The sequence below is a fragment of the Megalobrama amblycephala genome, linkage group LG20 (genome assembly GCF_018812025.1).
Source record: "Megalobrama amblycephala isolate DHTTF-2021 linkage group LG20, ASM1881202v1, whole genome shotgun sequence".
NCBI classification, from domain to species: domain Eukaryota; kingdom Metazoa; phylum Chordata; class Actinopteri; order Cypriniformes; family Xenocyprididae; genus Megalobrama; species Megalobrama amblycephala.
Window position 1 is genome coordinate 32,554,305 of NC_063063.1, and position 21,397 is coordinate 32,575,701.

The 21,397-nt window shown below is 37.2% G+C and overlaps 1 protein-coding gene across 1 annotated transcript; it reads left to right on the plus strand.

Annotated features, from left to right (window-relative positions):
• Positions 1 to 11,673: 11,673 nt before the first annotated feature.
• On the plus strand, positions 11,674 to 19,441 carry LOC125255522. The gene is made up of 4 exons (XM_048170838.1): positions 11,674 to 12,489; positions 13,037 to 13,073; positions 13,217 to 14,500; positions 14,605 to 19,441. Exons 1-4 carry the CDS (start codon positions 12,344 to 12,346, stop codon positions 14,740 to 14,742), a joined length of 1,605 nt encoding a protein of 534 aa, XP_048026795.1. The 5' UTR covers positions 11,674 to 12,343; the 3' UTR covers positions 14,743 to 19,441.
• The last annotated feature ends 1,956 nt before the right edge of the window (positions 19,442 to 21,397 follow it).

Genomic DNA, 21,397 nt, shown 5'->3' on the forward strand with positions numbered 1-21,397 from the left:
AATTTTGTCATAAATTGCGATATCTTTTAAACAATTTGACATATCTTCACAAAAATTGGTATGTATGACCTTTAGAAGGTCGTGAAGGTACCTGAGAAGTTTCAGCACAGCGCCACCTACTGTTCCACAGATGTAATGATTATTTCAAAAACGCTTATAACTTTTGAAAACACTTTCCAAAATGTGTATGCTTCATGTCATTTTATTCCCTGGCTTATGCCGATTCCGACAATGTATCATTTGTCATTTTCCTTAAATGTACCTGTCTGCCATATTGAAGTAAATGAAAAACAGTTTTTTCGCTACTCCTCCTACAAATTTTGGTCAATTTTGTCCAAAATCAGCTCAGATGATCTTTGGACCGAGCCGCACAGAAATGACTGAACAGATTTTTGATATTCACTACCATTTCCGAGATATTCATCTCTGAATGTGACCTTGCTTGTGTTTGTTGTCTTATGCTAGTTAGCTTAGCACAGTAATTGCTTAGCATGCTAAACTATTGCTATTCTTTCTAATGTGGTCTTCAGTCAACAGGTTAACCAAAACTTAGTTGGCATTAAATAACTTTGCATACTAATATGGTTAACATGCTATGAAGCTTTTTTTTTTGTGAACTCTTTCTCACACTGAAACCTCTGCTTAGCATACTGATGAACTTGCATGGCTGATTAGCTCAATGTGTTACGCCACGGATCCCGAATGCTCTGCATCGTGGGTTCGAAACTCAGTGTGACACATGCCCAGACCGCATGAGGTACTGTGGCAGGAAAAGATGCAGAACTTGTGTCTGTTCTAGGCATTCTGCCTAAAACTGGTCTAATCTGAAGCTATCACATGCAATTCCTTTATGTCCAAATTCGTAGTTATTCTTCTTCCCCCTGTATGGTAATCAATGAACCATAAGAAGGAAAATTATCAAATTTGGCATGCTTGTAGTGATAGTAATTAAAAGTAATTTGACCAACTTTGGAGTATCTAGGACTAAGTCTATAGCGCCACCACCAGTTCAAATATTCACTTTTGTAAAGGTTATAACTTTTGAACCCTTTGTTCCAGAAAAATGAATGTCAATACAACTGATTCCTCTCTTCATACTGATCACATTCAATATCTTACATTAAGTCTCCACCCAGTACAGTAGTGGCCATTTTGAAAAGTACAGTATTCAGTTTTTTCGCTACTCCTCCTTCAAAATTTGTCCAATTTTGTCCAAACTTTGATCAGGTGATCTTTGGTCTGAGCCGCACAGAAATGACTGAACAGATTTTTTTTATTCATCTTTGTTCAAAAGTTATGATGTCACGAAGTTAACGAGGTTGACCCAAAATTGCTATAGAGGCTGTATCTCGGCCAAACTTTGAGCAATCAAAACTAAAATTGGTACAATTGATCAAGACCATGAGCTGAGGTTCCATGCCAAATTTGGGAACAGCGCCACCTACAGGTCATGAGATATGAAAAATGGCTATTTTGGCCAATAACTTTTGAACAGTTTGTCAGAAAACTGTCTATGGATTCCCTGTGCCATGCCGAATCCGAGGATATCGAATTCGTCAACATCGGATGAACCACGTGTCCGCCATTTTGAATTTTGTCATAAATTGCAATAACTTTTAAACAATTTGACATATCATCACAAAATTTGGTACATATGACCATCAGAGTGTCCTGAAGGTACATGAGAAGTTTCAGCACAGCGCCACCTAGTGTTCCACAGATATAATGATTTTTGCAAAATTGCTTATAACTTTTGAAAACATTATCCAAAATTTGTCTGCTTTATGTCATTTTATTCCCTGGCTTATGCCGATTCCGACAATGTGTCATTTGTCATTTTCCTTAAATGTACCTGTCTGCCATATTGAATTAAATCAAAAACAGTTTTTTCGCTACTCCTCCCACAAATTTTGGTCAATTTTGTCCAAAATCAGCTCAGATGATCTTTGGACCGAGCCGCACAGAAATGACTGAACGGATTTTTGATATTCGCTACCATTCCCAAGATATTCATCTCTGAATGTGACCTTGCTTGTGTTTGTTGTCTTATACTAGTTAGCTTAGCACAGTAATTGCTTAGCATGCTAAACTATTGCTATTCTTTCTAATGTGGTCTTCAGTCAACAGGTTAACCAAAACTTAGTTGGCATTAAATAACTTTGCATACTAATATGGTTAACATGCTATGAAGCTTTTTTTTTTGTGAACTCTTTCTCACACTGAAACCTCTGCTTAGCATACTGATGAACTTGCATGGCTGATTAGCTCAATGTGTTACGCCACGGATCCCGAATGCTCTGCATCGTGGGTTCGAAACTCAGTGTGACACATGCCCAGACCGCATGAGGTACTGTGGCAGGAAAAGATGCAGAACTTGTGTCTGTTCTAGGCATTCTGCCTAAAACTGGTCTAATCTGAAGCTATCACATGCAATTCCTTTATGTCCAAATTCGTAGTTATTCTTCTTCCCCCTGTATGGTAATCAATGAACCATAAGAAGGAAAATTATCAAATTTGGCATGCTTGTAGTGATAGTAATTAAAAGTAATTTGACCAACTTTGGAGTATCTAGGACTAAGTCTATAGCGCCACCACCAGTTCAAATATTCACTTTTGTAAAGGTTATAACTTTTGAACCCTTTGTTCCAGAAAAATGAATGTCAATACAACTGATTCCTCTCTTCATACTGATCACATTCAATATCTTACATTAAGACTCCACCCAGTACAGTAGTGGCCATTTTGAAAAGTACAGTATTCCATTTTTTCACTACTCCTCCTACAATTTTTGTCCAATTTTGTCCAAAATCAGCTCAGGTGATCTTTGGACCGAGCCGCACAGAAATGACTGAATGGATTTTTGATATTCGCTACCATTCCCAAGATATTCATCTCTGAATGTGACCTTGCTTGTGTTTGTTGTCTTATGCTAGTTAGCTTAGCATGCTAATTGCTTAGCATGCTAACCAGTTGTCATTCTCTTTAATGTGGCTCTTCAGCTATCAAGTTAACCATGAGCTTCATTAGCATTAAGTTAGCTTAGCATGCTAATATGGTTAGCATGCTAAGTAATGCTTTTTTGTAAATTCTTTCTTACACTAAAAGTTCTCTTCCACAGATTGTTGAATGTGCATCCTCAAGTAGCTCAATGTGTAAAGCCAGTTACCTGATGAGCTCTGCACCCCAAGATAGTGGGTTCGAATCCCAGGTGGAGCGGTTTTATGAAATAGTGTGTTTTGATTCCTTTACTGCCTCTTGGATTAGAAATAAATGCTTTTTGTTTCATGCTGTGTTCATTTTCATCTAAGCTTATGTACATTCTGAGTTCATTTTCGCCCGTAATTCTGAACCAGCTGTTTCATGTTTGTTCATTTTCTGCTGTTTTTCCTCTTCCTGCTCTGTATTGCGCTACAGCATGATGAGCTGCAGAATGATCTAAAGTAGTTATTAAATATAACATTCAGTGCAGTTTTATAAAAATTCTTCATTTTGAGTTCATTTTCACATGAACTAATGAACTTCGGCAGGTGTGCCAACATTCACCTGCACAGTGGTGCAATGAGATGAGAAATGGACACTGGACTCGGAGGTCGTGGGTTCGAATCCCGTGTGGGGTTCCTTTATACAATTGTGTGTAATGAGTCATTTTGATACCTTTTTTATCCAAATAAGCATTGTACTAATCTTTATTCCTCTTGAATGAGATACAAGTGTTTTTAGTTCATTCCCTGTTCATTCTCTGAACTTCTATTGATTTTCATTTCATTTCCACCTGTCCTTCTGAACCAGCTGTTTTGCATGTACATTCAATTTCTGCTGTTTTTGCTCTTCCTGCTCCGTATTGCGCTACTGCCCCTTCTGGGGCTTGGCCCCGAATTGCTGCTTGCAGCTATATTTCTTTTTGGAATTGATCGATCATAGGCGTTATTTAGCGGAGCTTATTTACCTCAGTTTTTGAATGAAAAAAAAAGCATTATTTGTGGATAATTTTTTCAATTTTATGAAAAAATTGCACTGTTTATCACACTATTGTGCTTTAATGTTTAACAAGGAAATTTGATTAGAAATGGTTTTCCAGTGATGTCTGGTGGTCCAGGTTCAAGGCCCGCCATCCAGAATTCACCTCATGGATGGCAGATTCCCTGGACAGAGCCAGAGTTCATGGTGCTATACCAGAGGCCATCAAAGGGTTCTTCAACTTGTATGAGGCCCTCTACGTGAAGCACAGTTTGGAGGACAAGCCATACCGCTTATCTACAACAATATAACTATAAAGCAGTAACTGTAACTTCTTCCAACAAAATTTCTGAAACATTGCCTACTTCTGGTCACTGATATTTTTTGCTTTTTCTAAAGACACTATCATAGAAAGTGACTTGGCGGCAGCAGCAACATCCAAGGTAAAGTTTGTACAGGAGATACCAACGACTGTGAGTGTCCTTAATGTCCTTCGGTGTCCATCAACTCACACACTCGCCCTGAACTATTTTGTTTACATCTGCATTTTCATTTGAGGGTCACAACCAAAAACCGAAGAGGTTGTGTCATGGAACAAATAACATTCCATCTCAAATTGCACGGCAATTCAACATACTTCAGTCAATTCCTCAACTACTTAAACAGTGACTAGCACTGATTTCTTAAATAGAGTGGACAAACTTTTCAATGACTGTCTATCCTCTTGTTGCCTTGGTGTCTATCCTCTTGTTGCTAAGGCACAGAAGCTGGAAGGTCTTGTTTTGTTGGGATGTTCTTGATAAAACGTCTTAAATCACAAGGATAAGTTCTTAATGCTCCCAGTCTGTGATCTATCTGAAAAAGATGAGTATTCTGCAGAGGATTCTAAGAATCCAATAAGATCGTAAAGGATAAACTGAAATTCCAATAGGATTTTTTGACAGGAGATTTAATTATGTAAATAATATATAGGCTTATAAATATTTTATTACAGTACAAAAGATCTGCAAAATGTATAGTTTATTATTAGTTTCTGTTACAGTTTTGATAGCAACATGAATTCAACAAAAATGGAGCATTAACAGCATTCTCTCTTCACTTGTCAAGCATTAATGGAGGCAAAACAGATCCGAGAGAAATTAAAAGATAGCTTACTTCAGGCAAGTTGCTGCCAGTGAGTTCTATCAAGGAATACATTAATTTTGCACCAGTTCTGCAATCCTTATAAATGTCCACTATTTACAAATGTGATCTTACCTCTGGATGATTCCAAATGCTGTCATCTTCAACTAAATCAGAATTACATCTGCATAGACATTTGTTCATTTCTGTGTAATTCATATTTGCATAAACATACTCTAATAGATCCAAAAACAGAATTTCACTTTAGTGATATATTTATTTACCTGTCTCCATCATCAATGTGTTCTGAAATATAGTCATTATAATATTAAACATATTTTATGGTATTTGAAATTTGCAAATAAAAATATGTAAACTTTTATTACTCCGCTCTCTGAAACACTTGATTGTGATGGGTTGATCAATATGCTCTCAGATAATGATAATGACCGTTGTATTTATAAATCACGTTATAAATACCATATCTATATATATACATCTATAATTATAATTAAGACGTTAGTAACACCATTTAAGATTTAATATTTATGACCTTAAATTTTATTTTTTAGAAATCTAAATACATTTATATGATCAAACATATCTATTTTAGTATCAATTGCTAATGTGTATAGCTCTCTCTGTCGAGCACTTGATGGTGCACTTTAAATTATTCGATTAGTCAATTAGTACACATTACCCATTTTCTCCATACGATATTTTGTCGTCCGGGTTAAGGGTTCGTTGTCATCTTGTGAATATCTTCAGTAAAATCTCCTCCTTTTCATTATGTGTAATATATATATATATATATATATATATATATTGTTGTGGAAACTGCTCTAACAAATATGAACTGTACTGAAAATTTCCTACCAAATGAACTAATTCATCAGGAGAAACCTAGAGTTGATATGGTCAATCTGATTACTCAAGGTTGGCAAAAAGAGCAAGATGAAATCAAGAAGAAACAAGATGAGGAAGAGAAGAAGAACCACGAGAGTGGAAGGAATGAAGATGGATCCGAAGGCCAAGGAAATGCTTAAATTATTGAGACAACAGCAAAGAATTAATTTGAGACTGATCATGCTTATTAAACAATCATGTATGTTGAATACTTTTATGTGTGACTTGGAACAGATGTTGAGGCTTTGAATATAAAAGCTTCAGCGCCGGTTGAGTCTGATTATTGTAGTTAAAGGCCAAAGAGGTCAACATTTAGAATGGCCAATATGTATTTTTGTTTCTTCTACATTTTCTTATTTTTCTTAGAAGTGATAAGCAGAGCTAACGACAGTGTATGCTTTAGTTGCAGAAAGGGGAAGTATTAAGAAGAACTAATGCAAGGCTAACGTATGTTTTTTACCACAAGTTAATCGAAATGTGTATTTTTAATACAAGCTATATGCCTCTTTGCAGAACTAGAATGTTTAATATGAAAGTCGTTGAGTTTAAGTTAGAAAACGTGTTAAGACGTGCTGCACGTGTGTAACCCGTAGATGACCTCTGTATCTTGTACTCTAACAAACAAGGAGATGTTTTTGAGTCAGGAAGGAGGATGTGATTAGACTATATATTGGGAGTTGTACAACAGAAGATTGCCACACCCCGGGTGAAGACTTTACTCGCTTTTATGATCTTTGTAATTTTTTTATTTCTGTATCTTGTTATTAAACCGAAGCCATTGTATTTGGCGATTCGTAAACTTTTCTAAACAAGACTCAGAGTGAAATTACTTTTTACATAAGACTATTATCTGAACCTGCAATTACTTTACTCCATCGAGCCTCAAGAGCACCAGACCCTGACTGAGCTGGTGTGGACTCCACCTTGAAACCTCTGATCATCTTACAACGCTCTCAATCCTTGGTAAGTCCAAATCTTTTCATGAAGTTAAGGATTGTAGAAATGTGTGTATGATTAGTTGGAGGTTGGGGGGGATAATAAATACAACAATATACATAAAGATTTTTGCCTTTTATTGTGATAGAATAGTATAGAGTGGACATGAAGCGAGGTGAGAGAGAGTGGAGGGGACGGGATCAGGAAAGGTCCACGAGTCAGGATTCGAACTCGGGTCATCCAAAGTGCAACAGTGCTATATGTTGGCATGCTGCCCACGAGGCTATTGTCACCAACAGTAATACATAATTATATAAAACGAAACTGTGAATCCATTAATTACTTATTCAATTCAATTCAATATTTTGCGGTGTTCGCTCTGCAAGTCTGCCTACCTGATGGCTAAAAGATAGTCTCTGGCTCCCAAAGCTGGTCCTGAGCTGGAGCTAGTTGCTTAGGACCAGCACTTGACCAGCTTAAACCAGCTCATGACTAGCTTTAATGCTTCAAAACATACCTAACATCAGCATATGCTGGGGGTTTTCAACAGGGGCATTCACTGCAATGCAAACACACCATCTCAGCAAATGTGTATTTTTCCATTCAGATATTGTTGAACTGATGGTTTTCAATTACAATTTTTCTCTTTTTAAGGGTTTATGGCAACATATCTATTTTAGATAATTAATCTACCATAATCATGTAAAGTTTCAGTTGTGTCCTATAGCTATCTTAGGCCACGTTCACACAGTCATTTTCTGGGATTGACAACCGCATTTACTTATAGGTGTGAGTCTCGAAATGTCCCGTTCACTCAGCAACTTTCAGAACACTGTCTGTATGAACGTGCAGCGAGTGTCAAGCCTGTATTCTCTTACTAGTAACCATAACGACAGTGACCAACGTAATATTAAAGATGGCGACGTCCATAAAACTGAAAAGTATTATCACTTTTCACATGACAAGATACTAACTGAACCACGAGTTCATCCATCAAAACTTCATTAACCAACAGCAGCATGTAAACATGCGCTAGCTGGAGTCTTTAGCCGCTGCACACACGTCACGTCCTTTGTGACATCTCGCGCATGACACGGCATTTGAATTTGGAAAAGAAACACAAAACTGACAGGAGCCACTCTGGTGGAGAACAGTGACTGGATCTAACCCCTTCAGATGACGCACAGCTCACATCTCTGACGCTTTAAGTTACTGAAAGTGAAACCACACGCAAAACACCGGCTCTCTCGCACTGTATGACATGACAGACAACGGGTTGTCCAGTGCGGTTCCGTTCACACAGCATGAAAATTTCAGAGAATGCGATTGTGAGTCCTGAAAATTTACAGGTGTGAATTCGGTTACAGAATGTGGTTGTCACTCCCGTAAATAACCGTACTGCGTGTGAACGCAACTGTATTACGGATTCAAACACAGGACTGACAACCGTATTCTGCTGATGTGTGAACATGGCCTTAGAAAAGCCCACCACAGCAGCTGTCAAACTGTGGCACATTTGTGAATGGCTGTTTCTGGTAGAGGACCAATCAGCTTTTTCTTTCAGTTTTTAAATGTTATTAAAAAAATAACAAAAATGAAGTACTGCCCACTGGTGGACAAAACTCCAGAAGTTTGAATGTTTATGTTCTTTGTTTTGTCTGTATTTGTATTGGTGAAATTTAAAACAAAACAGCAATAAAAAAGAACATCAGGGATTACTAATTGTTTTTCATTTCAGTTCATTTCAATGTTTTCATCGCGGTTCCAGAGTTTCAAGGTTCCATTCCATTTTTTTATGATACACATTGTGCAAATAAGCTTTAAACATTTTAATACTACAACAACTGATCCATCAACAGAGAGTGCAGGCAGGGTGTCTTCAGTTGAAACAATTTTAGATCCGATAGCTTTTAGAGCTAATTTCAACCCACTTTATGTTACTCATTCATTTAAAATATAATTGTTACACATTAATAAATCATATATAAAAGTAATTTTATTTAGAAGTGTTTTAACTTTCTATTAATTTTTTTATTCAAGTTTTCAGTTTTCATTGTTTGAAACAAAGATTAAAATATTGAATTTCCAATTCTTTATGTCATCTTGATGGAAATTACAAACTAATAAAGTAGTTTTTAATTTCTTAAACATGTCTTTATGCCTATTCTTGTCTTTTTGATATCCACTTTTTTAAATACCAGCAAGTCACATTAAAAATGTAAACTTTGGTGTCCCCTCCAGAGGACTGACCACCACAGTACTGCTCTTAGAGGAAGAAGTGCACACAACCAGAGGATTGAAAGACGTTGGGTCGATCTGTGGCATGGGGCGTGAAATGGGTTCTATGAACTCTTCCTTTTTCTTGAGAGTGAGGCCACTGTGGATGTAGAAATGCACATGTGGGCTCTGCATTGTCTACATACAAAAAATTATTAAAGACTTGACAAATTTTACACGGTTTCACAGATTGGAGAGGCACCAGCCACCATTGCAAATCTTTGTCTGGGATTCCTTGGCACAACAGAGGCTGCCAAATACTGCAATGCAGGAGATGTTTGCAGCATCAAGACTCTCAGACACCAGCAGAACAAGTTGGTGGTGGAGGTCATCGTGCATCAGGAGTGGTACTTTGTGCATTGGCCTGAGAGAGTTACGTTACCTCCAAACCATTTCACACCGACTATCTGCAACAGCTGATGGAACAAACTAATCCACTTGGAGGCCCTTTGGAAAATCTTGGAGTAAATGTACTTAACATTCTTTCTTTAGTGGGAATCCTAAGAACTTAATAAAATGACTTTAGTGTTAGTGTCTAAACCTTGAAGTGTAGCTCATAACATGTTTCTCCTCTATACTTTCCTGTCTCATCTATAGTTTATGCCAGGGCTAATCAACTCTGGTCCTGGATGTCTCTGAGCTTTTTGCATTTAAATGAGGGTAAGACTGAAATAATTGTCTTTGGGAAAAGGAAAACCAAATATTAATTGTGGTCATTTAAATTCTTATATGAAACCAACTATGAAAAATTGGAGTTCTTTTTGATTCTTCCCTTAAGTTTGACCAACAAATAAATTCAGTAGTGAAGTCATGTTTTTTTCATCTTAAACTTTTGTCAAAAGTTAAAACTTTCCCGTCTTTTAAAGATCTTGAAAGAGTCACACATGCTTTTGTTTAATCTCGAATGGACTACTGTAAGTCATTGTATGTTGGATTACGGCTTCAGAAAATGCTGCAGCCAGTTTTTTAACTGGGGTTCGTAAACGAAACACATTACTCCAATTTTAGTGTCTCTTAATTGGTTGCCAGTGCATTATAGAGTTGAATTTAAGATTTAGCTGTTTGTTTTTAAGTCTTTAAATGGTCTGGCACCTTTCTATTTGTCAGACCTTTTAAACGTGAATACGTCAGTTAGATGCTTGCGATCTTCAGACAGCATTACTCTGTCTTGTCCAAGATCAAGATTGAAGTTGAGAGGTGACCGTGCATTTGCAGTGGCCGGTCCGAAGTTATGGAACAGTCTTCCTTTATCTGTAAGAACTGCTTCAACCGTATATGATTTTAAATCAAAGTTCCAGTCTTACCTTCTTACTCTTGCATTTCATTCATTCTAACTCTTGGTTTCTTAAATTTAGTGATGTCTTTTTATTATTACTGTGTCTTTTATTTTATTCTTTTCTCTGTACAGTGGTCAACTTTTGTTGTGTTTATTTGTGCTTTATAAATAAATGAAATGAAATGAATGAATGAAACTCTAAAGGATTGTGGCCCTCCAGGACCAGACCTGACTAGCCCTGGTTTATTCCAGTAAAAGAGTTTAATGATGTCAAATTTATTTACTTTGACAAAGAACTTTTACTTTTACTTTAATGTTTATTATTAAGATTGGATTCAGGTGAAGTTCAAGCTGATCTATGCATCTCTAATGTACATTTTGAGTGATGTGTAGGCATTAACTTGACTTGCCGTGCGCCGCTATTTTAACACGTGGTAGCGTTTGGCGTTAACTTATCGCATGAAAGTGCTTAATTAACGCCTAGCGCCATTATGAAAACAGTTGTCAAAGCACACAAATTCTGACCCATTTGGCTTTCATAACTTACAAAGATTATATCAGTTATGTTTTTATGGTCAGAAAATTGACTGTCACTTACTAATATACCTGAACACTGTTTTTTCATGCACCTGCCAATTTTGAGATTTTGCCCTTTTTCACTTTTCAGTGTTTTTTTTTCTTTTGACTATTACACTTTTCTTTTATAGCACTTTAACTATTTGCATCTGTAGATCTAAATTGCAGTACATATCTTAATAGGCCATTTTCTCAAAATGAGTTTTTTTTTATCCTGCTCTGAGTCAGAAATCTCCACTTCAGCAAAACTTACACCAAACTTTACCATTTTATTCCTATTTATATTCTGAAGTTTGTTTTTTTTTACTGAGGGGTTTGTTGATATATAATTTGCCTGATTTCAAACAAAATGTGATTTAAAAAATGGTGAAAATGTATTTTCTGGCTGTTTATGATTTATGCAGTATTAAAAACCTTTGACTATGTCAAAAAATGAAACATGAACTTTGAACCTGACTTCATCCAATGTTCAGATTTTTGTTCTAGTCATTTATGCAAATTAGCGCATTTGTAATTAGATAATGCCTCATTTACTTATTTAAACATAACATTTCAGAAAACTTGATAATACTAAAAATGAAGTATGGTGATATCTATTAGTTAATTTTTTTTATCCTGTTCACCTGGGGTGTCTCGCCTTAAACAAATGAGTGTATACATTTACAATAACAGCTTAATTACAAGATGACACACATATGACACCTCTTGATGGAAATAACATCACAACATTTATTTAATTCAAGAAGAGCATCATTCTTTTGACCAAGATCTTATATTGACAACACAAGAGTCCAGCACTCTGTAAAGTCTCCTCCAGCACATCCCAAAGACTTTCCATGAATTTCAAGGTCTGCCAATTCATGTGTGAAATGATTCTTCATGCTCCTTCACAACCTGATGAATCTTCACATGGTCGTCCTGGAATATGGCCATGATGTTCCTACATGGTTATTTAAGAAATGAAAAGCTACACACTCCATCAGTTAGAGTCAGAAGAACATATAACATAATAATAATCACTGCAATAACGATCCAATCATTGACTCATTTAAATCAAAACATCTACTTTGTTAGTAGCTTTAGTAGTTCAGATCACATGATCATTCCTCCAGCAGTCTGCATTCCACCAACATTCCATTAGAATGTTCAGTGCTGATTAATTATTCATGACTCTCTGTGGTGATGTCACAGTCAGCACACTATAAATGAAGCTGCAGGATTCCTTGAGCCCACATTTGTCTGCAGTAGTGATTACAGAGCAAACTTCTACTCAGTGATTGATGATAGATTACAATGGCTTGTAATACTAGAGTTCAATCAGACCATCACAGAGAACTGGCCTTTGCAGCCCGTTTAGCTGCAACACTTGCTGCACCGCAGCTGGAGGATGACACTTTTCCATCAGTCATCTGCAACTTCATGTGGAATCTGACTGAGCAGTATGTCTGTTTTTATTAGTAAAATTCACTTATATTCTAGTTATAACTTATTTTTAAATAGTTGTGTAATTGTGTTATTACACTTTTTGGTTACACTTTATTTTGATGGTCTCTTTTAGACATCCTGTTGACTATAAGTAATGTTGCTCCTACATGTCAAATACCAGTCATTAGAGTATTAGTGAACTATTAGTTGACTGTTAGAGGTAGGATTAATGGATTAAGTTGACATGTACTTGAAAATGGGGGGGCATCAAAATAAAGTGTTAGCATATATTAAGCAGACCGTCGCAACAACTTAAATATAGCCTTAAATATTGAGCTTGAAATTTAAAAATCCATATCAGTAAAAACTGAGAAATCAATATTATTAAATCATGTTAAATGCTAGCAACTTGTTAAAACATGTTAACGTCTTAGAATGTTCACAACATTTTAAAATCAAAAATATTTCAAACTTTCAGACTAGACTTTGTCAATCCAACATTAAAATTTGATGAAAAACTTTACTCGTATTGTATTATATTAACATTTGTCTGTTTTTCAGGAATTTGGAAGTGATACAGGCGGCATTGAGCTACCGGGTAAGTCTACTTTTCCATATTCACTATAAAAATCTAATCCATGTTTTAAAACACACACTAACTGTAAGCTAGCATAAACTTAATGTGATAAAAATCAACTCACATCATTAGAACTGAAACTCATTTTAACTTTTTCCACACAGTTCTCCAGACAGCAAATCTATCAAATGCTGACTTCCATTGCAACGTCAGCCGCCACAACTGCAATTGATTTAATGCCAAAACTATCTGGAATAGTGGGCATGAATCCATCTGCAGTTCTGAACTCAAACAGGCCATTAACATCAGAAACGCCAGCGATCCTGAAGATGGAACGGCTTCCATATGTGTATCCACTTGAATCTCTTTTTGGGATCACGGTGGATGGTCTCCTCAGCAGTGGTGAATGTGATTTCAGCGACTCTCTGGGTGAAGACGATCCGCGTTCCTCTGAACTCGCTGGCATTGTGGTGGAGGAAGTTTGTCATCGGGTGAATGTGGTGATGCACAACAACATGCTGAAGATCAACGCAGCCTCGTCACCATGCTTCGTTTACTTCCGTCCGGATGATTCCTGCACTAATATTGGTGAATTACTGATTAGTGAGGTCATCCGAAAGCTGAGTGTTTTGCATTTCCACATCTCCCGCACAGTGGCCACAACAGCCATCGCCACGGTCCTTGCGGCAATAGAGGGCAAACTCCCGTGTGCTCTCAGAACGAGCCATACGGTGGAGACCACAAGCAATGTGATTGACTACATTGTGGAGGATGTCATTCAGGCATGGTCAAAGAATCCTACTGCAGCGTCCAGAACATGGGAAAGTGGGCCTGTCCCAGTTCTGCGGCCGACTTTTGAGTCATCTGAAGGTGGACTGTCACTTGTCCTGCTGGAGTCAGATCAACCCTCAGGCAGTGACGGGCCAAAGACCACCACCTTATTTGACTCACTGATGACCGCCCTCTATATGTCGAAGTGTAACGGTCACTTCAGCCAGCAGGACAACAGTTACGCAGCCTCAGAACGTCTGCATCAAAGGCTCACAGATTTAATGAACTGCGTCCTAAGAAGTGAGATGTCGCAGGCAGAGAGCGTCTCGGAGGAGATCAGAATGACGACTATAGATTTCCTCTATTATTTTGTGGAGGAACTTGTGCATCGTCTTTTTGTGTCCTCCAGATTCCCCCATCCTGCGACACTCCCTGAAAATACTCCAGTGATGCCCTTCATCATCAAAGAAGAGGATTTCGGTCTGACAGTGGTGGATCATCTGACAGAGTTGGTGGTCAGTCAAGTTTTTGACTTGCTGGCAAAGAAATTTCCACCGATTGAACAGTTAGAAACACAGATTGAAGTGCAGAGTCAGGCTGTGTCAGTACAGGAGGATCTACCAAAACTGACCTTCAGAAATAAGTTCAAGATGATGAAGTCGAACATCCTTAAAAAGGTAATTTCTCCTCTGTATACAGTAAGTGTTCAATGTTCTGCCCAATACCTGTACTTACTTATTGAAATGAATTCTGTTTAAAAATGAGTGTCATTTGTTTGCAGATTAAGAATCCCTTCAGATCCAAAAAGGACAAGAACAAGGGTGATACCGAGGAAAATGCATCTCAAAAATCTGACAAGAAGTTGTCATTTTTAGGGTGGACAATTCCCTTCTCCCTAAAATTGAAGTTTCGTGTCTAACATGGGACTGCACTACATCCTGCAACATCTGGACAAACCAGGGACTTATGCAAGGATCCTGTTTCCTGTTGGATCCTGCTACACAAGGATGCCCTCCTGTATAATCTGACACAGCTCTCTGTACCCTCCTCAATCTGTCAGTGGATCATCAACTTCCTGACAGACAGACAGCAGCTAGTGAGGCTGGGAAAACACATCTAGGAGCATCACTATCAGCACTGGAGCTCCTCAGGGGTGCATTCTCTCTCCTCTGCTCTTCTCCCTCAACACAAATGACTGCACCTCTAAAGACCCCTCTGTGAAGCTCACAGACGACACCACAGTCATTGGCCTCATTCAGGACAGTAATGAGTCTGCTTACAGACAAGAGGTTGAACAGCTGTCTGTCTGGGTGCAGTCACAATATCCTGGAGCTGAACATGCTCAAAACATTAGAGATGATAGTGGACTGTAGGAGAAACCCCCTCTCAGCATCATGAACGGTGCTGTGGAGGCAGTGGAGTCATTCAGGTGCCTGGGCACCACCATCTCTCAGGACCTTAAGTGGGAGAATTTCATCGACTTCATTGTGAAAATGGCCCAGCGGAGGCTGTACCATCTTTGTCAACTGAAAAATTTCAATCTGCCACAGGAGCAGATGACACAGTTTCACTCAGCTGTCGGTTCTGTGCACTTCTATAACTGTCTGGTTTGGGTCAGCCAGCAAATCAGACATAAGAAGACTGCAACGGACTGTCAGCTGAAAGGATGATTGGTGTGTACCTGCCCAACCTTCAGGACTTGTACTCCTCCAGAGTGAAGAAATGGGCAGGTAACATCATCACAGACCCCCTCTCACCCTGGATACAACCTGTTTGCACTTCTCACCTCAGGCAGATGTTACAGACATTTTTTGCCCCCAATGAAAATATAATTCATCAAAGCAATAATTAGATATTATGCAAAAGTACAAATCTGTACACAAGTCTTCTGTTCCAGATGTATACCACTTTATTATTATCAGTGGTTTAAAGTATTTGGGCAAAAGTAATTAGTTACTGTACTTGAACATCTTTTTGGCTACTTTAGTTTTACTGAGTATAAAATATATTAGCAACTAGAGAAACTACATCGCCCTTTTAGCCAAACCAGAAAAAAAATGTTGGAGTACACGATGTTCAATCGGCGAAAACAAACGCTAATCAATGGCAACTGACAGTGTATGACAAAACCCAACAAAGTGTCTATTGCTGTTGGTCGATATCTGTTGTTGCAGTGTGAATTGGCCTTAACAAGTGAGGAATAAGCCTATTTCTCCATACTCCAAAACTAAATAAAAGTTCAATTTAATGAAAATACATTTAATATTTTTCATTAAATGGGTGTTTAAAAACTACTGTCAGGATTTACTAAAGACATGGAGTGCAAAATTAGTGCTGAATTAGCCGTGTTTTTTGTGGCTGGCCTTACTGCATATGCATTTGTAGGAGTTTCCCTTTCAGACACAAAATTTAAGGGAGGAGAGTATTTAAATGAATCATGCAACGCGATTTACTAATGTTTGCGCTAGTCAATTTACTGGTATTTGCGCCATTATTTAACGGTCAACAAAAGCATGTCTTAACCCATTTTGCGACATGGCTGCAATTGTTGCTTCTAGGAGGAGACAATGCAGAGAACAGAGAGCGTGTTCCACTCGTATTAATTTCTTTGGAATACCAGAGCAAGGCTTTATCCATATATTACATCTAACAAGTTGTGCCTGTGTCGACCCGCACCTGATGAGCATCAGCCCTGCTTATTTGCAACCCAACGCTCATTTGCACTGCTCTTGTTAGATTGCTTTGGTCATTATGTAATTGATTTGATTGCGTCTGCGTTCTTTAATTTGTGCGTCAGCAGTAGATCATGCATAAATCTTGCCACTCCCATCTGCGCATTTGTGGAATTGCACTCTCTCACGCTACTTTGCCCCATTTAATAAATCTGGCCGTTGGTCTTCTGTGGAGTTTGTTCTTCAGCACAATTCGCTCTGTTGTTCGAAACCAGTTCTCAACCTGTGTATTTGTGTCTCAAGTTTTCCCCAGATGTTTTAACATTATGCCTGTCCATAGTGGCAATGTTACAAAGTATGGCTTGAGAATCTGAATTAAGCTTGGACAGTAATATGAACTAGCTTGAGCTGTACCACTCCCTTGTGTGTTCTGTACCTCCACAAATGTTTTGTCAAGACTTTTGCAAATGCGGAGTCATGAACGATTGTTTTTGGAGTTTTGAAGAATTAATTCTTCCAGAGGCGTTTCATTGAAACATCAGCAAAAACAGGCTGATTGTGTGTTTTAGTCTGCTGTGTTTTCAGACTATCAAGGATGGGCAAGGCATCTCTGCATGTCTTGCAACAAAGACTGGATCTCAGCCAGTGTGGTGGCATTCTGCATAAGTGCAAACGAACAATGAAGAAACAATGTTTTTGTTTCCTTGGTGCACTTCGCCTTTGCAGTTTTACCATATGCGCTGCACATGTGTTTCCCTTCAATACATACCTCAAGACATTGTTTCAGGTACTTGTGTATATTACACTCACAGAATGCATGTACAGTTGTTTGTCTTCCGCCTTACCACAGACAGTGGATGGTGGACCTTGTATATATTTTAATATAAACATAACATGTTATCACTAACATCATTTTGAAATCAATTAGAAATTTAACAAATATTTTTACATGTATCCTCCTTTTCCTTATCCATAATAATTTCAATGTAATACTGCATTATGAACAAATACATAAATACCTGTCAATAATGAGAATGTTGTTTCAGTAATAGCCTTAAGCAATTTTAATTTTATTTTAATAATCAAAGAACATACAGTTCATGGAATTTATAATGAAAAGTTTACAAATGGTCTGTTAATAAATCAGACAAAGTCAAATCAATTTTGTAGAATGAATTAATGGAATGTTTCAATCTGTATTTTTTAAACAACTATTTTTAAATAGTATTCAACAAAGAAACAAGAAAGTGAAGAAAGAGTGACAAGAAATACCTCTTTTTTTAGTTGTGCTTTTCACAGACAAATTTAGTCCCCTTAAAACAAATACACCTTGTAATAATTTAAATAACATTTTTTAGTGTATTAATACAATAAATATTTTTGAATGATTATGGTAATTCAAATTCAGAGTTATCAAAAGGGGTCACACCAATATTTTGATGTACATAAAACTAAAAGAAAAAAATATTAGATGGTGTTTGTGTTATATATCATTGAAGCTTATCCGTCCTTTGTGAATAAGATTTCTACATCTCTAAGATATATTACCCAAAATCAACGTCATAGGTAGCATGTACAAACAGACACAGTCCTTGGGAGTTTAGAAAGCCAGTGGAGCTGTCCAATGTGCTGAACACCAAGACAGCAAATGGGACTAGCAGGTTGGATTAAAACATAGAATAAAACATTACAGATTAATTTGCTGCAATATCAACCAGTCAGCATTTTCAAGTTTGTATTATGGCTTGCTTTTGTGAAGTAGCCTTTACCAAAGTAATACCAGTTCTCATAAGATTTGGGTGGTTCAGCAAACACATGGACATCAAAAACATTGAATCAACATAGTTTTATTACATATATATACATATTCCTTATTTGTATGGTGTCCTTTAAATCTTCTGAGAATGACATCTTTGTTTCGCTGTACCTCCTCAAGAAGTTAATTTTTTTCCGAAAGGTATCTTTATTTTAATTTTTTTCTAATCCACATCCGGATGACGATTATTAGGTTAAACGTTAAAGGATATGATTCTATGGTTAAAATTTCAGCACGTGAGAAATGGATAGCTCCTTATAAGTAGCACAACTCATTCTCGCGTGTTCATGTTAAGTGCATTTTTGGGAAACACACATAAAGTGCGCTCCTAAGAGCTCAGATACATCGTTACTGGGAAACCTGGCCCAGAGTTGGTCACACAAACTCTAAAAGATAAAAAGACATGATTGGCAGGAAACCAGTTACAATTTGAAAGAGATATAGAAATTTTAAGAAAGAAGTCCTGTTTTGAGTGTTGATAGTCTATCTTGAGCTCCAAAAAAAAAAAAAAAAAAGAATGTGGATTTGAAAAATAAAAAATTGAGAAAAATAGCCCTAAACTCTAATGCAAAGAACCATCTCAACATATAAAAGGTTCTTCAGGATGATATGGTCCTAAATAGAACTGTCACTGCATGTAAAGAACCTTTAAAGAATCTTTTTAGAGTGTGCATTTTCCTGGGGTGCAAAATTCCTGGGATTATATTTCCATATTAACAAATCAGAAAATGTTTTAATGCTGGATTTCATAAGAGAATTAATTAATCTAACCCTCCACAACTTGTGAATTAATAAAGTTGCCTGGGGTGCGAAGTTCCTCGGATTATATTTTCCAAAAATAATATATCAGAAAATGTTGTAATGCTGGGATGTTGTTTGAGAATGATTTTATCTAGCCCTCTACACTCTTGTTTTTTTGAGAATTTGTAAAATAATAAAGTAATGATACCTCGAATATGCTCTGATGGTGCATACAATTTCCTGGGGTGCGAAGTTCCTGGGAACATATTTCCATATTAACACATCAGAAAATCTTGTAATACTGGATTTAGTATCTAACCCTCCACGGTCTCAATTTAAGAACTTGCAAAATAAAAAAGTTATGATACAATAAGGTGACCAGATTTCTGAAATGGAAACCGGGGACATTTCCTATTTGAGTGGTCAAAATATCACTGAAATCTCATTTATTATCTATTAATTAAAAAATGGGGACAATACATTTTTTATTTATTTTTATTTTTGTGGGCTCCACATTTTACATTAATAAATATTATGATTTAATTTTATTATTAGGATTTTTGGTCTGGTTTTAATACAATTCACCAAAATAACTAACCAGTAGGCCTAACTACAAAAAACTATTAAACTATTACACTATTTTGAAAAATCACATTACAAAATAAAACAACATGAATAAGATAAATAACACAAATAATATTTGTAACATTTATTGTTGAATTTAATATTTTCATTTTCACACGCTGTTTATACTGTAGAGAAATTACAACTTTTTTGAACTTTTATATATTTTTAACTATATTTTTCAGCTTAAGCTTAAGTTGCAAGTTTATTATAATTATTATTATTATTATTTATTTATTCATATCTGAGTGAACCCTCACCACGTAATATAGTTAAGACGTGTGGAAATCGCTGCGTTGTGACTGGGGACGTTTAAAATTGTCCAAAACAATCCCGCACCCTGTTGAGGCCCTGTTATAAAACACATAACTGTATTAGTTTAATTTAACATAAGTAGTTAGTATGTTACTACCTTGAAAGCTGTTACTGATGATAATGGTGATAATTTCTTCATGAAATTATCGCGATGCGTAGTGTGGCTGCACGGCTCCCTCTGTTGGTGAAAATAATCAAAACAAGATTGCTCCGATAACCAGCAGGCTGCTGTATGCTGGTCGGACTTTTTTGCAATGTATTTGCAGGTTATATCAAACGAGATATAAAACGGGGACATTTCCGTGGACATCTCATTCGGGGACGGAGCACCAAAAACCAGGACTGTCCCCGGAAAACGGGGACATCTGGTCGCCCTATGATACTGCCAATTTATCTAATGTCATCTTTCTTAGGTATTTTTAATATATTTCAAGTAAGGCATGGAGCTCAAATGCAAAAGAGGTTGAATTTGTCATGCACAGCATTTCTGAAATGTACAAAATCATTTTTACAGGAGTTTATATTTACTGTTTAAATCTGCCACTGGATCACAAGGTCATATTTCAGGTGCAACAGCTCCAGCTTTAAAAAATACAACTGATAATATTGACATCAACTGGCATTGCAACCTTGCAAAGACGATACAAAGATGGAACCAGGAGTATTAGGGGAGGTGTTTGACATGCTGAAGCTGAAGGTAGATGGCCTGACAGAGATGGAGGGGGAGTGTGTGCTGACTCTGGATGAGATGACACCGAGTGTGGAGCTGCACCTGGGAACAGCAAAGCTTTATGGGGACGTTACCCAGCCAGAGGTGGCAACACATGCATGTTTTTATGTTGGCAGGGAGGACATCAAGATGGAAGAAAGTAGTGGCTTACAACTACTGTGGCAATTCCAATAATGGGGCAACTTACATGCCAATTATCCTGAATATTATTGACAAAGCAGCCTCCATTGGGCTTCATGTGGTTAATGTCACCACTGACATGGGCAGCCCTAATCAGGCAAATATGGAAGGCCTTTGGAATGGACCACAATGACACATCTGTCCCACATCCAGCAACAACAAACAGGAGGCTATACTTTATGACAGATGTTCCACATCTAGTGAAGATCTCGAAATGTGCTGTAGTTCATGAACAGATTTTTCAATTCCACCAGACACAGTAGAGAAGGAGAACAAAACGTGCAGGCTTCAAATGCATGGTGGAACAGGAATAACGACTCCCCTCTTACAAGACAACAGCATGGTTTCTGGAGCAGGTGGACCAATGGTTTGACATCATGTCCACTTGTCACCCTGTAATGACACTGAACAGGCACAAGATGGAGGATTAGACTCCTCAGCTCAGCTCAGCACAAAAGTAGGGATATGAAGAACCTCATGTTCAGGGTTAAGGTTT